Source organism: Lithobates pipiens, unplaced genomic scaffold (genome assembly GCF_037356315.1).
Source record: "Lithobates pipiens isolate NorthernLeopardFrog02 unplaced genomic scaffold, aLitPip1_a1.2 Scaffold_19, whole genome shotgun sequence".
NCBI lineage: Eukaryota > Metazoa > Chordata > Amphibia > Anura > Ranidae > Lithobates > Lithobates pipiens.
The window spans coordinates 241,410,409-241,427,943 of NW_027507764.1; the positions used below are offsets into that span (position 1 = coordinate 241,410,409).

Consider the following 17,535-nt stretch of genomic DNA (forward strand, 5'->3'; position numbering starts at 1 on the left):
AGAGGGGAGGGGCCTCTGTGTCCCGCGATGTACTCCAAGAAAAGAATTTTACAGGTAAACAGTTATAAAATCCTGTTTTCTTTATCGTACATCACGGGACACAGTGCCATAGTAGTTACTATGTGGGATGTCCCAGAGCAATGGCAACTGAGGGGAGGGAGACAAAAAAAGTAGGGCACCAAGAGACAAGGGGACTTATACTGCTGCCTGCAGCACACTACACCCAAAGGCAATATCCTCACGCCTTTTTACATCCACCTGTAGAATCTGGTAAATGTATGGACTGAAGACCAAGTTGCGGCCTTGCAGATTTGAGCCATGGAGGCTTGGTGATGCACTGCCCACGAAGCACTAAAAGCCCTGGTGGAGTGTGCGCTTTGATTTGAGTGGGTAGAATCTTCCTCTTCAAACCATAATCTTCAACAATTACTTGCCGCATTCATTTAGAAATAGTAGATTTCGATGCTGCCTGTCCTTTTTTTGGGACCTTCAGGCAACAAAAACATGTTTTTCGAATCTAAGCAGTCGCCTTCAAGTAGACCGACTGCTCTCACCACATGCAGAGAATGCAGTGATTTTTCTTCCATAGAACAGGGTTATGGAAAGAATGAAGGCAGAATAATATCCTGGTTTAAATGAAAACCTGACACTACCTTTGGTAGAAAATAAGGTTGAAGACGCAATACTGCCTTATCCTTGTGAATAATTAAATATGGCTTTTTACAAGAAAGCGCAGCCAACTCCAATACCCTTCTTGCAGACGATATGGCTACCAGAAAAATGAGTTTCCTTGTCAGAAGGACCCAGAGAATATGCCGTATTGTCTAAAAAGGCTGTTTCTGCAGTGCCGACAGGACTAAATTCAAGTCCCAAGGCTTCAGGGGTGACCTAACCGGAGGATTAAGCCGTGTTAAACCCAGAATAAAATCACAAACCAGAAGAATGTGAAGCGGTCGTTGAAACAATACCGATAATGCCAAGACCTGGCCTTTGATAGTACTCAAGGCCAGCTTCATCTATAACCCCATCTGGAGAAAGTCAAAGATTCTGCCAATGACAGTTCAGGGATGAACCCTGCAAACGTCAGGGCTCCTTCAAATGTGGAGGTTGCCCCCAATGCCAATTCATAAACACAGATCAGAGGGTAAAACTACCAAATGGCAAGTTCTTTAAGCCTTTGCATTTTGCCAATTGCCAGACATATGGGGTGGTCTACCTCTTAACATGCTCTTGCGGTTGTTTTTATGTGGGCAAAACAAAACAGCCATTATGCAGGAGAATTAGCAGACATGTACTTAGTATACGCACCTGCAACCCAGATCTAAATTTAGGCCGCCATGCACGCAACATACATCCAGGCAACTTTCCTACGATCAAATGCACTGTGATAGATCGGGTTCACCCCAACCCCAGAGGAGGTGATTGGGTCAAAATTTTACTACAAAGAAAAACCAGATGGATAGTGAACTTGTGTGCCACTAATCCACCGGGCTTAAATGAATGCATTCGTTTTAGACATTTTTTAGAAGGCTTTACCTCAGGTACCTGGGATGGCCTTGACGGTTCCTAGTTAATTAACTGGCACTGTACTTCAGTTGTTTATGTATCAGTGTTTAATTAATTGAGTAGTAGTATACTCCACCTGTCCATGTATTTATATTGAATATTGATGGGAGAGGCCTGGATGCAGCTATTGAAGATATGACGTTGGAAGGAGAAGGTTAGAGGACACAGTGGGAAGGAGAACAGTAGAATGTTTTTTTTTTTTTTTCCCCCCGTCGAAATGGGATGTCCTGGGAACCAATGTGTTCTGATAATTTTGGCCTACGTAGGTTTGGCTTTTGGGTGCAGTTTACAACAAGCGGTCATATCTTTTCCGGATGTGTCAGCTTGCCCTATTGTGCACTCGGGGTATGGGCTAGGATCTCGCCTCCCCTGTTGGTGTCTGAACAACATGGGTGAAGAGGTAACTTCCGGTCGTGACGCTGCGCTCCTGCATGCATTCTGCATGTGTGGAGCACGGCACCACCTCTGTTCGCCATACGGGGCTTCCGGCCAGGAAGTGATGTCACTTCCAGTCCGGACACTGTGCTCCACCGCACATTTTGTGTGTATGGGGCGGGGCGTCACTTCCGCCCGTTACAGGGCGTTTCCGACTGGTCTGCCTCAGTTTCGGGGCAGACACCGGCAGCAGTTACTGCGCTAAACCGTATATCCTGTGGGTGTGGGGCGGGATGTCACGTCCGCTAGCCATACGGCATTCCCGATTGGTCCGCCCCAGCTCTTGGGCAGATACTGGCAGCAGATAAGGCAATATGGTTAGTGATTGGGTAGTACGAAGGGCCCGCCCTAGCCACCACACCTTTGAACATGTGACCGTATTCAACCAGTACATGGCCACCAAGGGGCTACTTAACCTCACCAGTGGTAACAAACGATACAATACTCATACGCCCTGCATGTGGGAACACCTGTCCATCAGTGAGTATAAACATGACTTAACCTGCCTTCCAATTGTGTTTTTGTATGGAGGACCAACTTTTGGATCTTTTTTAGGATAGCAAACCCACTGGCTTTATTCCTTAGCCCTTTATCTGACCCATCCCTCGGGGAGGGATGAGAAAACTCTGAGCCCAGTGAGGATACCTGTTATTTTAATTATGGTTTTCCACAATATGACAATGATATGATAATTACAGATATATGCAGCAATCCTCCCTCTCTCCATTGATATTAGTAGGTAAGCAGTTTGGTTGGTCTGCATGTGTTTAACTTTACTTACATATCCTTATTCTTGTACAATTCTCCTTTCACTTAGTGAATTGGTCGGTTCAATACTCACTTTATATTGTAGAATGGTGTGACGTCCCCTCCTATGGTTGTAGCTGGTCGTTCTGGGTTTGGGCTCACCGTGGCTATGTTTGGGCACTTTCTTAGAGAGTGTTTAGTGGCATGCGTTCACTCCTCCATGTGGTGGTACATGTGGATATCAGCTTAGCTATTCAACTTACGTCTTTCGATTTTTTCTTTTTATCTGCTGCTTTGTTTGCTGACCTAGGTAAGGTGGACCAGAGGGAAGTGGTCGTTTGGTATCTCCTATTTTAGGATAACGCCGACCCGTACCTTATCGCTTATGTGGCCAGACACCATACTGGGACATACCCATGCACATGAGCGACATGCACCCCATGGAGTCTTTCAAGCATATCAATTATTGATGAACTATTTCAGGTGGGCCATTTTTTGTTGTTATAGGCGTATTTAGACATGAGCACATTTCAGGACAATAACATTTCCTCTTCCCCCCTCCACCATTCCCCCCCCCCCTTTTTTTTGCTCCCCATCATGTGCATGTATTGTATGTGTTTTTTTTATTTTTTCATTTTAAGCTTTGTTGTAGAAATGCCAATATGCCATCTAATCATTGCTCTTCATCCCTGATGAAAGTTCTGTGATACCAGCAACTAGAAACGCGTTGGGTGTGGGTTAAAAGAAAAAAAAAAAGAGTATTTTTATTATTTATTGGTTGGCTTATCATACTTATCCATATATATATATATATATATATATATATATATATATATATATATATATATATATATATATATATATATATATATATTATATATAATTGTAGACATACCACAGAGACACGGTCAGTGGAAGGGTCTCTCTGGTCTGATTTTGTATTTGCTTTGTAATTGTTAATAAAGTATTTATATGTTTTAACTGTTGTGTGGTGTTGGTGGTCATTAAAAAAATCCCACTCCAATAGGGGGACCCCTTTTTCTTTCGGATGACATACTTCCTGGGGTGCCAACCCCTGGATTCACACCAGGAGACACATGCCTTCCAGATTATAATATATGATTCCGGAGGACGGTTTCCTTGCATTGATTAAGGTAGATACCACAGAATCTGATAGCCCACGCTTCTTCAAAATGTGGGTCTCAATAGCCAAACCATTAACTTTAGCTTTTGTAAGGTAGAATGGAATACCGGCCCTCGCGAGAGAAGGTCTAGATGTGGTGGTAGGATCCACAGTTCCCTTACCACCATTCTTATGATCTCTGCATACCAGGCTCTTCTGGGCCACAAGAATCACTGGCTTCCCTTCCTGCTTGACCCTGTGAAGAAAACGTGGAAGTAGCAGAATAGGAGGGAATGCATAAATCAGTGAGAACTGATTCCATGGAAATACAAAGGCATCTGTTCTGTATGCTAATAGATCCATTGTTCTTGATACAAAGTTGTCGATCTTTTTGTTTAATTTAGACACAAACAAATCTACATCCGGGATACCTCACCTCCGGCATATCGCCAGGAATACATCGGGGGTGAAGGACCCACTCTCCCAGGAACAACTGCTGGTGACTCAAGTAGTCTGCCTGCCAATTTTCTATTCCTGGAATGATGACTGCCGCTAGGCTATGATTCACCTCTCTGGGCCGCACGACTTCTCGTGCCCCCTTGGCGATTGATATAGGCCACTGCTGTGGCATTGTCAGATTGGATCCTGACAGGACAATTCCGTAACATGATCGCCCAGGCCCTCCCTGCCAAGTGTGCTGCCCGAATGTCTAGAATGTTGATGGGCAAGGTAATTTCTTATCTGGACCATTTCCCTTGGACAGTCGCCTATTCCAGGACTGCTCCCCAACCCGAAAGGCTAGCATCTATTGTTACCACCTTCCAGGTAACTGGTAGGAAGGATTTTCCCTTCTGCAGATTCTTGGTTATTAACCAACTGAGGCTCCGGCGCACCCTTGGACGCATTGGGAAACCTAGCGCTTGGATCTTCTTGTTTCAAGCCAATAGGATACCGTTTTGCAGCAGCCTCGAATGAAACTTAGCACAAGGAACGGCCTCGAACGAAGCCACCATCTTTCCCAATAACCTCATGCAAAGTTGAATGGAAGGGTTCTTCTTTGCCTTGACCACCTGAATTAGTTCCTTTCTGGTACTGATCTTTGCCTGGGGCAAGAAAATGTTTTTCTGGGCTGTATCTATGATCAGACCCAAGTATTTTAGTCTTCTTGATGTTTTTAAGGAGGATTTCTCTAGGTTGAGAATCCAACCTAGGTATTCCAGGTAGCTGACTGTGGTGGTCAAGCTTTGGTCTAAACGGGCTACCGACTGGTCTATCAAGAGTAGATCGTCTAGGTACGCTATAATCATTATACCTTGGCCTTTAACCTGGTTAGAGGAGGGGCCAGGACCTTTGTCAACACTGAAGGTGCAGTAGCTAGACCGAACGGCAGAGCTCCAAACTGAAAAAAGATTTTCTAACTCAAAGCATAGATACTTATGGTGAGCGGGGAAAGATCAGTACATGGGAGGTATGCATCCTTGATGTCGACTGATGCCATAAGTTCTCCTCCTCGTAGGATGGAGACTACTGTTCGGATCGACTCCATGTGGAAACAGCGGATTTTCAGGAACCGGTTTAGATCTTTGAGATCCAGAATGGGTGTGACATCTCCATTTTGTTTTGGCACCGTGAAAAGGTTTGAATAAAACCCCAATCCCTGCTCCTGCATGGGGACCACCAAGACCACTTTTTGCGACAAAAGACGGTCCAATGCTTGAAAGACTTTTTTCTCTGGATCCTTGGGAACGTTTGATCTGAGAAAACGAGGAGACAGGGACTCTCGGAACTCTAGCTTGTACCCTAGAGCTATTGAAGTCACCCATTTGTCTTGACACTCTTCATGCCAGATCCTTGAGAAGTCTTCCCCCCACTTGAGTGGGCGGGGGCACACTTTCATAAGGAGGCTTTAGTATTTTGTTTTGTAGATTTTCTCCCAGGGAAATTTTCTTCTGTCCATGGGGTTGACCCTGAAGTTTACCTCCTGAACCTGACGGCGGAGGCCGTCATGACTGCCTGGAGGCTGATGCCACTGGAGGAGCTTGTTTAAATGAAACATGTTTACTCCTCTTCCGAACTGGCAAGAGTGTACTCTTTACACCAGAAATGCTTTGGATGTATTTAATCAAGTCATCCGCAAAACAGCTGTTCAACCTTGAAAAGGAAAACTAGCCAGGAGCTTTTTGCATGGCGCCTCGGCTGGCCAATTTTTCAATCATAAGATTCTACGCATATGCACCAGCCTAAGCGTAAGATGCGAGGCCTGAAGAATAAAACCTCTCATGGTGTCTATTGCAAAACATAATGCTGCTGGTAGTTCAGCCAGATCCTGGGCCTGCTGATCAGGAATAATCTTGAACTGCTGTTTAAAAACTTAAAAACGGGTCTCTCAAGGACTGACATACACCAATTGCTGCCAGCGCAGGCACTGAACCTGCCAGAGAAAAAGTGTTTAATAGGAATTCCAACTTTGTGTCTGTTGGATCCCTAAGCATTTGAGCATTTGTCTACCGGACAAGTCAAACTTTTATTCACAGAGGATATAGCAGCATCAATTGCTGGTATCTCCCACTTTTTTATGAATTTCTCCTCCATAGGATAAAGTGTTGAAAACCTTTTAGGAGGAAAAAAAAATGTTTATCTGGGTGATCCCACTCAGAATACATAAGCTTTTCCAGCAATGAATGAACAGGAAAGGCATACACAGCTTGAGCAGGCTTTAGTGAACCCAAAAAAGAAGTGGGTGTTTTTAGGGAAAAAATCCCCCCCACCCCACCAACACCTTACTGGAGTCCTGGGACTGCTCACTGGACTGAGATCTACAGCTTCTGCTGAGACAGCGTGATCTTAGGAAAGCATGACAATGCATAAGAGAATTTAAAATTCCTTAGAATTCTACACTGAGTGGGTTCCATTAAAAAAATAAACCTTCAGGAACTGGGCCCCTTTTTATGGGAAGGATCCACACTCCTGGCCCCATAAAACACCCCACCAGGAAACTTTATGGCTGGAAAAAACCAAAAGTACTGGATCCCAGGGTCCAGCTCTCTAAAAAGAGAAGCACTACAGGCTAAACCTAGTTTCTTCCACCACGAGGCCCGGGTACCATTCAATTCGGCCTGAAAAGAATGCAATGGATCTGGTTGCATAGCCTGCCCCAGCAAGGAATATTCCAGTGGAGCTCAGCATAGCACATCTATACTCGTGACCAACACCTAAGACACGGGCAAAAAAAACTGAGGTACTCTCAGTAGAGGAAGGAGTTATACAGGGAGTGGACTTCTCGTCTTAGGGTGTGCCAGTGTCCATCACCTGAAGTTGGCCTATAACCCAAATAGTAACTACTATGGCCCTGTGTCCCATGATGTACCATAAAGAAATAAGCCCAGGGACCTCAAGAGAAGGAGGGAAAGGCTGGGTATAAGGAATTCTATGAGCCTTGTGAGATTCAGGGTAGGACTTACCTTAAAGCGCACCTGGAAAAGGGTTGGGCCTGCGTGGCCAACAACCAGCACATAGGTGTCCCAACCGCGTCCCTCTGGATCGAAACGGGGGGGGGGGATCATGTAGTAGCGAGTCCTTGACCCTATGGAAATAGAGAAAAATGGACACAGTTTGCATATCGGCAGACTGCAGAGCATAGATTTGAATCTGAGAAAACTGCATTGGCAGCTTTCTCCAGATCCTGACATTTTGGGATGGGGCTCTGTAGTTTGGAGATCCTTCAGTCTTGGGTGGGACGGGATCTCCAACCCTGTGTCCGGGTGTTGTGGACAGCCAGCAGCGTGTGTGCCCAGGTGCATATAACGAGGGGCTGGTGAGAGCAGTCAGGGGAGGAAGGTGGAGTGTGAGCAGCTTGCTACTGCTGTTGCTGTTTGAAGACAGACCTGTGTCTGGAAAGCGGTCTGCCCTGTGGGAGACTGAAGCCTGTGTAAGGGGGATTCTTTTAATGGGAAAGGCTGGCAAACTTTGAGTCAGGAAGACTAAGGAATTTAGTCCAGGGGGCTGGAAGGAATCAAGTGTTTTGAAAGCAAGCTGAGGAACTGCTGACAAGAGAGCCAGGTAGCTCCGTATATTTTTGTTATCTAGTGCTAAATGAAGCTTGAACCCCTAAGTGGGAATCCTGAATGGACATTTGCTTTTGGGTTTCCATTTAAATAAACACAGGCTACCAGGTCCTTAACTATAAATGCTTGTCTGATGTGGACTCCCCGCACAAAAAGAGCATCTATCACTTGAGCTAAACACCCCCAATATCCCAATATATACACACACACGTACTGTATACCATAGTTTGTGGACTCTAACTTTCCTAAAAACTCGATAATAAACACAGATTTGGGTTATTGTCATAAGAGAAACAAATTGTTACCCCAGCTCCACTGCCAATATAAAAGTCCACGAACTGTGATTCGGCGTTCTAGCCAGGACATTTAGGCCTCACAGATACGATACTTAAATCAGGAAGACTGGCAACTCAGACGCTCTTGAATAAAAGTACTTTATTAGTAACATGGGTACAGGCTATATGCTCACTCGTTTCGGCTAAGACGCCATCAAAGTATTCATTTTTTTAATTAAAAACTGATATTTTTTTGGGCGCTGAACAGGTTAAAAAAAACTCCCAAGAGGAGACGACACTCATCGTATTCTGCTTAAACATGAAGTGTGGTGGATCCATACCCTCAATACTAGAAAACCATATGGCTTGAATGATAGGATGGACATAAGTATTTTCTTAACATAACTAGATTGTTTAGATACATTCATTGGAGTACTGGCAGAGCATGTTTTATTTGTTCATGATATGTCCTTCATATGCCTGCGCTTTTTCTCCATGCATTTTTAACTGACTTGATTGTTTCTGATCAGCATGCACCCAAACCAGGGCTTGCTTTGTTATAAATATCAGTTTTTTAATCAAACATGTACGCTTTGATGAAGGCTTGTTAGCTGCAACGCGTCAGTATATAGCCTGTACCCATGTAACTAATAAAGTACTTTAAATCAGGAAGGCTGGCAACTTGGATGCTCTTGAATAAAAGTAAAGAAATGCACAATGCCTTGAAAAAGTATTCATACCCCTTGAAATTTTCCACATTTTGTTACACCCCAGTTACACCCAAAAATGTCAATGTATTTTATTGGGATTCTATGTAATAGACCAACACAAAGTGGCACATAATTGTGAAGTGGAAGGAAAATAATGGTGTTCAAATTTATTTACATGTAAATATCTGAAAAGTGTGCCGTGCATTTGTATTCAGCCCCCTTGAGTAAATACTTTGTAGAACCCACTGCACTGCATTGACACCTGCAAGTATTTTTGGGTATGTCTCTACCAGTTTTGCACATCTGGAGAGTGACATTTTTGCCCATTCATCCTTGCAAAATAGCTCAAGCTCTGCCAGATTGCATGGTGAGCATCTAGAAGGTAAAACATCTGCCTCAGCCTCTAGTGGTGCAACGGATCAAAAAACTGACGCATCGGATCCTTCCTCAGATCAGAGTCACGGATTGGATAATTTTTCGGATCACCAAATAATTGAATTTGCTAAATCCTGTGAAATTCCACCACCATATAGTCACCACTGTAATATACATCTCCCCCACTGTAATATCCACATCATCTCCCCCACTGTAATATTGGCTGAGTATGGCTGGGTACGGCTGAGCATGGATGGGTATGGCTGGGTATTACAGAGTAATGCTGGGTATGGCAGAGTATGGACGGGTGGCTGTGACTGCAATTGTCACAGAGCAGTGCTGTGGGCACTACAGACCCAGCCCACAGCGCTGCTGCCATCCGAACTCTCCCCTCCACTGTACAAATCTGTACACAGAGGGGAGGAGAGGAACCTGTGTCATCATGACGCCAGTTTGTTTACAAGCGATCGCTCCATCATTTGACAGAGGGATCACATTGTAAGCAGCCAACGGGTGCACCAAGATGGCCGTCGCTCCGGAGCTAGGCTCAAGCCGCAGCCTTTCCTAAGGCCGTGGAGTGCTCCGCGGATCACTGTGTGTGCCGATCCCAACAGGGTGACCAGTTTGGATCACGGAACTGTGACAATCCATTGCACCCCTACCCGTCTCAAGTCTTTAGTACACTCAAACGGGTTTTCTTCTAAGATTCCCTGTATTTGGCTCCATCCATATTCCCATCAACTCTGACCAGCTTTCCTGTCCCTGCTGAAGAAAAACACACACACACACACACACACACACAATGATGCTTCCACCACCATGTTTCACGGCGATGTGCAGTTAGTTTCACACCAAACAGCTTTTTGCTTTTAGGACAAAAAGTAAAATTTTGATCTCATCTGACCAGAGCACCTTCTTCCACGTTTGCCATGTCCGCTATATGGCTTCTTGCAAACAGGACATCTAATTTATGGCTTTTAACAAGGGCTTTCTTCTTTCCACTCTTCCATAAAGGCCAGATTTGAGGAGTGCACGACTAATAGTTGTCCTATGGACAGATTCTCCCACCTGAGCTGTGGATTTCGAGAGCTCCTCCAGAGTTGCCAAGGGCCTCTTGATTTCTTCTCTGAATAATGTTCTCCTTGCCTGGCCTGTCAGTTTAGGAGGACGGCCATATCTTTGTAGGTTTGCAGTTGTCACATAGCCTTTCCATTTTCAGATAATGGATTCAACATCACTCCCTGAGATGTTTAAATCTTGGGATTTTTCTTTATACCCTAACCCTGCTTTAAACTTTTCCACAACTTTATCCTGACTTGTGGGGTACAATTGTCACAGGACCCCCTCAGCCCGTATTCAGGGGGCCTAGGTCGTCTAGATTTCTCTCTCCGCCTGCCATTTCCCCTGCCATTGGGAGCCTATATACATAGACTAGCCTTCATTCCAAGCCATTTATTGTGCTTTGGAGAATCCCCCACTTGCACCACCATGTCTAAACTCTCCATGGGGGACGGGGGGGCAGAAAACCTACTCTGAGGTTGTGATCGACTGGCTACTCTCCTTAGTATACCCCATTCTCGCTCTTCTTGGTGGTCTGATGTAAAACGTGTTACTCCTAACTTAAGGATAAATATGCCTATGCTGCCAGTAGGGCTTACTGGTGGAATATCTGTATCAGCAGTCCCCTGTGGTACATTTGTGTATGCAAATATTGTTAAAAATATCCAATATGCCACCAAACTCTTGATTTACATTCGTACAGAGCCTTCGTTTTAATCAACTGTCTGTTCACCACCCTTCTCCTGCGTGTTATATTTCAACCCACCATTGCCTTTTTGTCTGATCTGGAATACCATTCTGTCCCAATATTTGGGATCCATACTTGGAGAGAAAAAAAAAGTATATTATATAATATATACATACACAGTATCTCAAAAACTTGAGCGCACCCCTCACATTTTTGGAAATATTTTATTATATCTTTTCACGTGATAACACTGAAGAAATGACACTTTGATTCAATGATGTAAAGTAGTAAATGTACAGCTTGCATAACAGTGTAAATTTGCTGTCCCCTCAAAATAACTCAACCGCTCACAAGAAAAGGGAATACACCCCTAAGTGAAAATGTCCAAATTGGGCACAATTAACAATTTTCCCTCGCCGGTTTCGTGATTCGTTAGTGTTACAAGGTAACACTTTCAGTATGGATCCCAAATATTGGGACCGGATGGTATTCAAGATCCAACAACAAGGAGATGGTGGGTTGAAATATAACATGCAGAAGAGGGAGGTGGACAGACAGTTATTTAAAATAAAGGCTCTTTATGAACATATATCAAGAGTTTGGTGAAATATTGGATATTTTTAACAATATTTGGATAAACAAATGTACAATAGGGGACTGCTGATGCAGATCTCCCCATGTATCCAATAATTCAAAGTTGATTTCAGGAAGAAGTGGGAAGAAAATCTGCAGCAGTGCGTGAAAAATATGGTGGTCTTATTGATCGATTTTTAAGAACGGCAATAACTGGTATCGATAAAAAAAATTGGTAAGATCCTGGAATTTCTATCGGCATCTCCTATATCCAATAAAGAGAAATAGATATGTTTATCAGTGGAAAAGAACTCAATAGAGAGATAGCTTTGGGGAATAATGAAAAATTAGAAAGAGATAAATATGCCTATGCTGCCAGTAGGGCTTACAGGTGGACTAACACATTTAACATCAGACCACCAATTTCTTTAGTGTTGTCACATTTTTTTTTTTTTTAAATGTGAGGGGTGTACTCACTCCTGTGAATGAATATATATATATATATATATATATATATATATATATATATATATATATATATATATATATATATATATATATATATATATATATATATATATATATATATATATATCACACACACACACACACACACTCAGAAAATCAGTAACTAAAGTGGAGTTCCACCCATTTAAAAGTTAATAGCTACAAAAAGTGTAGCTGCTGACTTAATAATCAGACACATTCCTGTCTCATGGTCCAGTGATGCGGGCACACAAAGCCCCCGCTCAGCGGTGAAGGCATTCTAAGTATGGGTGCCCGGCTGTGGCTTCACAGCCGGGCACGCACTGCGCAAGCTGCACTGTGAATGGCCGGATAATCTTCCGAGACCTGTAATGTGTCCCAGAAGATTACAGGGGAGGGAGGGAGAGAGGTGATCTTCCTTCCGGTGTCAGGGGAGGAAGTGGGAGCTGGGTGTCTCTAAAAACAGGGTACCCGCCCCCCCCCCCCCCCAAAAAAAAAAAAAAAAAAAAAAAAAGGACACGCCTGGCATGTAAGGGGGTCACCAACACTTACAGCAGAGTTCCATTTTTGGGTGGAACTCCGCTTTAAGTTCTTAAGGCCATAAATCATCATTGTAATCCAAACTGAAATAATAAAATGTGTCCTCATATTTCATGTGTTAACTGAAAGCACAATATTATTTGCCTACTTTGCCTATACTGTGACCACAAGACGGAAAGTGTATTCATATGTTAAGATAAAATGAGCCAAAACAAAACTGTTTTTGAAGGAGGTCTTCAGTAAAAATTGAAACAAAAATGTTGTGTAGCACATTTTTAATCTAAACCCAAGGAAAAAAAAAATGTAGTATATTGAAGCTTACCAGTCTTTTGATGTGGTAGATGCATGCATTTTTAGGCTTTGTTCTTTTATTTTTACCTGGCTATCCTGCCAATAACACAACTCATGTCCTAGCACAGTGATGGCGAACCTTGGCACCCCAGATGTTTTGGAACTACATTTCCCATGATGCTCAGCTACACTTCTGAGTGCATGAGCATCATGGGAAATGTAGTTCCAAAACATCTGGAGTGCCAAGGTTCGCCATCACTGTCCTAGCATGACAATGACAACTTACTGTACTCTATCTCCTGAAGATTAGCGTTGTCACCATGGAATAAGTATGTTCAAACTAAAGAACTTCCAGAAGTTTCTGTAATTCACAGGTGAAATTTGAAGAGCTCATAACACTTCTTGAGATAATGCAGCAAACAGGATATAGGGTAGAAATAGATTTGTGGCTGGAATAACTTTTTTTTTTTTTTTTTTTTTTTTACACTTTTAGAACAGATACCAAAATACTTTCAATTATATATTTACCACTGAGTATATACACCAAATTATTTGACCCTAAAGGAAGGTCACATCAAAACATGTTTGCCCATACACTGGCTAGAGGCCAGTCTGTCTGACTTCTCCCTTACTATCCATGGCTTATATTGTCCTTTGAACTGTAAAGACTGCACTTGTACTTACCTTGTCAGTTCTTATCGCGATCATCAGACTGTTACTCTTCAATAGTATGCCATCACTCCAATAATCTATCTGAAACTTGGACTTTGGTCACTGCACCTGACCATCTTTCTAAGAGCACAGTAAGAATACAATAAAAACGTAAAAAAAAAATTTTTTTTTACATGTTGTCTGAATAAATTTCTTATCTGCCCATTTGAATCTATCCATAGCTTGGCATAGCGTCGTATGCAGTATTTCTCTTCAGTGTGTGGATTTATAACCTTCCTGATCACTTCATTAAGCTTTGAATGGGGAATTGTTTCATAGGCTCCCTTCACATCTGTCTAAAATCAGAAGAAAAGGCAATATTTTAGTGGCACTACATTAAAACAAACTTTCCTATCAAATACTGTAAATTTTCCTTTTCTGATGGACTCCATAGCAGCATATGTATGGGTTAACCCACCTCCTCTTTTACCCTATCGGACCCCACTCCAATAAATTTTGTCTCAGTGCAGAGGCCGCTTTTCCTAACTAGCATACTTGAGATATTGGGAGTCCATCAGGAAAGGAAAATTACAATAAGTATTTAATAGAAAAATTACAGTTTTTCTAACAGACTCCATGGCAGCATACATATGGGAAATTACTAGCCATACATACCCGGGTGGGTAGTTGCTGAACAAAAGTTTTTATTTGCACTTTGAACCAAAGTTCTGTCTGTTGAATCATTTTTATTAAGATTTTGAGAAGAGTAAAAGCAACAATAGCACTGTGCACAGCAGCGAACAATCATTGCATGCTCTGTATAGACCATTAGAAATGGTACATAAGAGGGGGTGAAAAAAAAAAACAGAAAATCTTGGCAATTGGGTAGGTCTGCTCTAAGCTGACAGGTGAACATTTGACCACCTACAGAAGCGGACAGGAATAACATTTTGTGTTAAAACATGGATATAAAACAACAAAAACCATTGTGAACACTGGGAGGTGGTCATCGATATGATCACCTCTTGGATCATAATGTGGGACAACAAAACCCAAGATTGAGGTTGAGACCACCTTAAATCGTAATCTCTGGAAGTAGGCCCACCAGATATGAAAGCCCTCGTAACGGACAGGACTTTCAAACGAGAACAGAGGATAAAGAAGCAGGCTCTACATAATAATGAGCCATAAAAAGGTGTTGATTGAGGACCGTGAGACCGCTCTACAAATCATCTCCAGGGGTAAAAGGACGTAAAGCCAGCAATGATGTAGACACCCCTGGTTGCGTGTGCAGTCCACGTTTCCAGAGGCGCCAAGACCTTAGGTTCTGTAGGCCAGTTGGATGGACTGAATAAGCCACACTGCAATCATTCTGGATGAGGCACCATTTTCTTTGTTCTTCCCGTAAAAGAAAAAAAACTGACGATCAGATAGTCGGAAGGGAGCTGTGGTTTGCAGATACAGCTTAAGCCCTTGTACACACAGTCGGACATTCCGACAACCAAATCCGACGGATTTTGTCTGAAACTGTTGCATACACACAGCCGGACAAAGTTGTCAGAAAATCCGGTCGTACTTAACGTGATGACGTTATTTCGTTAGGACGGGACTATGTTCAGGCCAGTAGCCAAGAGCTTTAGTCTAGGAATTTGATCTGAGCATGCGTGGCACTTTGTTCGATCAGAATTCTCTACACATGATCGGACAAAGTCCGATCAGATCATGTTGTCGGAAAATTTTATAGCCCAGCTGGAAAACTTAGTTCGTCGGATACTCCGACGGAAACAGTCCGATGGAGCCCACACACTGTCAGATTATCCGACAACATGGTCCTATCGGACATTGTCCATCGGAATGTCTGACCGTGTGTACAAGGGCTTAGAGTTTCTCCCACATCCAGTGGATGAACATTGTTGCTTCCAGCCGATCTAAAGTTTGGTAGAACAATCTCTTGGCTCTCAAAGACCGATGTTACCTTAGGATTGGAGTCAAGCATAGGTAGGGAGTACTAAGTTACAGAAAACAAATTTAAATATAAGGCGCGCATACCTAGTGCATTACCAAAAATATTTACATAAAAAAAAATATATATATATACTCACAAGATGGCAAATAATCATAGGCCATATAACCGCAATGCTGAACAGGGTGGACACGAATGTGCCGAATTCACATGCACGGAGTATACCGCCAACACGTTTTGGGGCGAACCTACTTCCTCAGAGCAATACTCGTTTTCTGCAGCATCAGACTACCTTGTCTGAAGAGGGCAGCATTCGCTTGGTTCTGTGGGATCACCATTGTCCTTGTGACTCTACACTAAGGAAGACCTCAAAGCTTTGGAAGTGACCGTTTACATGAGTACCACCTTATCTGGGAAGAACGTTAAGAATGGTTATTTACAACCAAGAGCTGCTATTTCAGAGACCATTTGTAGATGGAATGGCCACAAGAAAGGTCGACTTGAGGAAAAGCTCTCCAATTGAGATTGGCCTCGTAGACTCTATCCCAACTTCCAAGAGAAAATGGACGACAAGAGGGAGGTCCCACTTGGCTATTTCTAAGGTCTAAGTCTTACAGTTCCTCTGAAAAACACACAAACAAGAGAGCCACTTGCCCAGGACACCCAGATGAAGGCCGACACCTGCACCCTGAGGGAGCCAACTGATAAGGCAAGCTCCCTTCAGGAAGAACAGAATATCCTGAATTTGTGGTCACTGTATGACCCACCAGTAGCAGATGTGTTCTATGAACCTTGACTAGATTCTGCCATAGATTTTGTTCGTGCTCATTCTCCTGGCATTCAGCAAAAGTAGAGATCACTCAAACAGGACAGCATAGGGACTCCAGTCTTCCCCTCTCAAGAACCAGACTATCAGATGTAGTCGAGCCGGGAATGGATGTAGAGATGCCCTCTGCAACAGAAGTTCCCATCTGAGAGGCAGAGGAACGAAAGCCAAGCTGCTTCAACAAGGGGAACCATGGCCTGTTTGGCCAGTATGGAATTACTGGCACTATTTCCACATCTTCCGCCCCGAGTCTTTGTAGGAACCTGAGGATGAATGGAATCAGAGGAAACGCTTAGAATTTGCTAAACCTCCACTGATCCATCAAGGCATTTGTCCCAAAGACTGGGGATAACAACTTCTCTAGTTTGCTGCATGGGGAGGCAAACAGGTAGATTTCAGGGGTGATTGCCAGGGTCAGAAGACAATTGAAGACTTCCACGTGGAGAGACCGCTCGTTGTCTAGTTGGATAGATAATCCGCTTGCATGTTCTGGACTCCGAAAACAAACCTTTGATATGTTGGACAGGTTCTTCTGAACCCAGGACCTGTTTTGCTCAACTTCCCATAACAAGGATAGACTGCGAGTCCCCCCTGATTACTTATGTGTTGTCTAACCTTAAGAGTACTGACATTACCACCATCAGGTGACAAAAGGCTTGTTGAATTTAGAATGCTGCCCGAAGCCCCAGAATATTCAACATGATTGTGTGAGAGGGAAAGCTCCATCTGCCCCAAGCTATTTCTAAGGCAATGAGCGGCCCAGCATGTGTTGCTGGCATCTGTTGTGATGGTGACTCGAGCAATGAGGGGAAATGGGGTGGCAGTTGGAGATTTTTACATTGCAGCCACCAAAGAAGACTCTCCCTCAGTCAGGTTATGTAGGCAACTTGGTCCCTGCTTCCAAGACTCCATTGTTCGAGAAAGCATTTCAGTTGCATTCTTCACTGCGCCCATTTCATGATAGGTGGCATGGCCACCATGGTGGCTCTGATCCTAAGGCACTGAAAGGCTTGAAGGTGCAAGGACAGGGCCGGTAGTAGCCGGTTTGGGATCACTGGGATCTTGGAAAAGGTGCCCCATGATGGTGTTGAATTGGGCCCCGGGATATAACTGGGACTGCGAGGGCTCTAGGTGGCTCTTTCCCAGGTTTAACAGCCAGCTGA

General features: G+C 43.5%; 1 protein-coding gene across 3 annotated transcripts in view; it reads right to left on the reverse strand.

The window, feature by feature from the left end:
* Positions 1–17,535, reverse strand: part of TERT (telomerase reverse transcriptase) — a 381,041-nt gene that overhangs the window by 228,846 nt on the left and 134,660 nt on the right. For all 3 annotated transcript variants that reach the window (XM_077491847.1, XM_077491845.1, XM_077491846.1), the window contains exon 6: positions 13,778–13,939. In XM_077491847.1, coding sequence (XP_077347973.1) covers positions 13,778–13,939 — 162 coding nt within the window. The remainder of the gene's footprint in view (positions 1–13,777; positions 13,940–17,535) is intronic.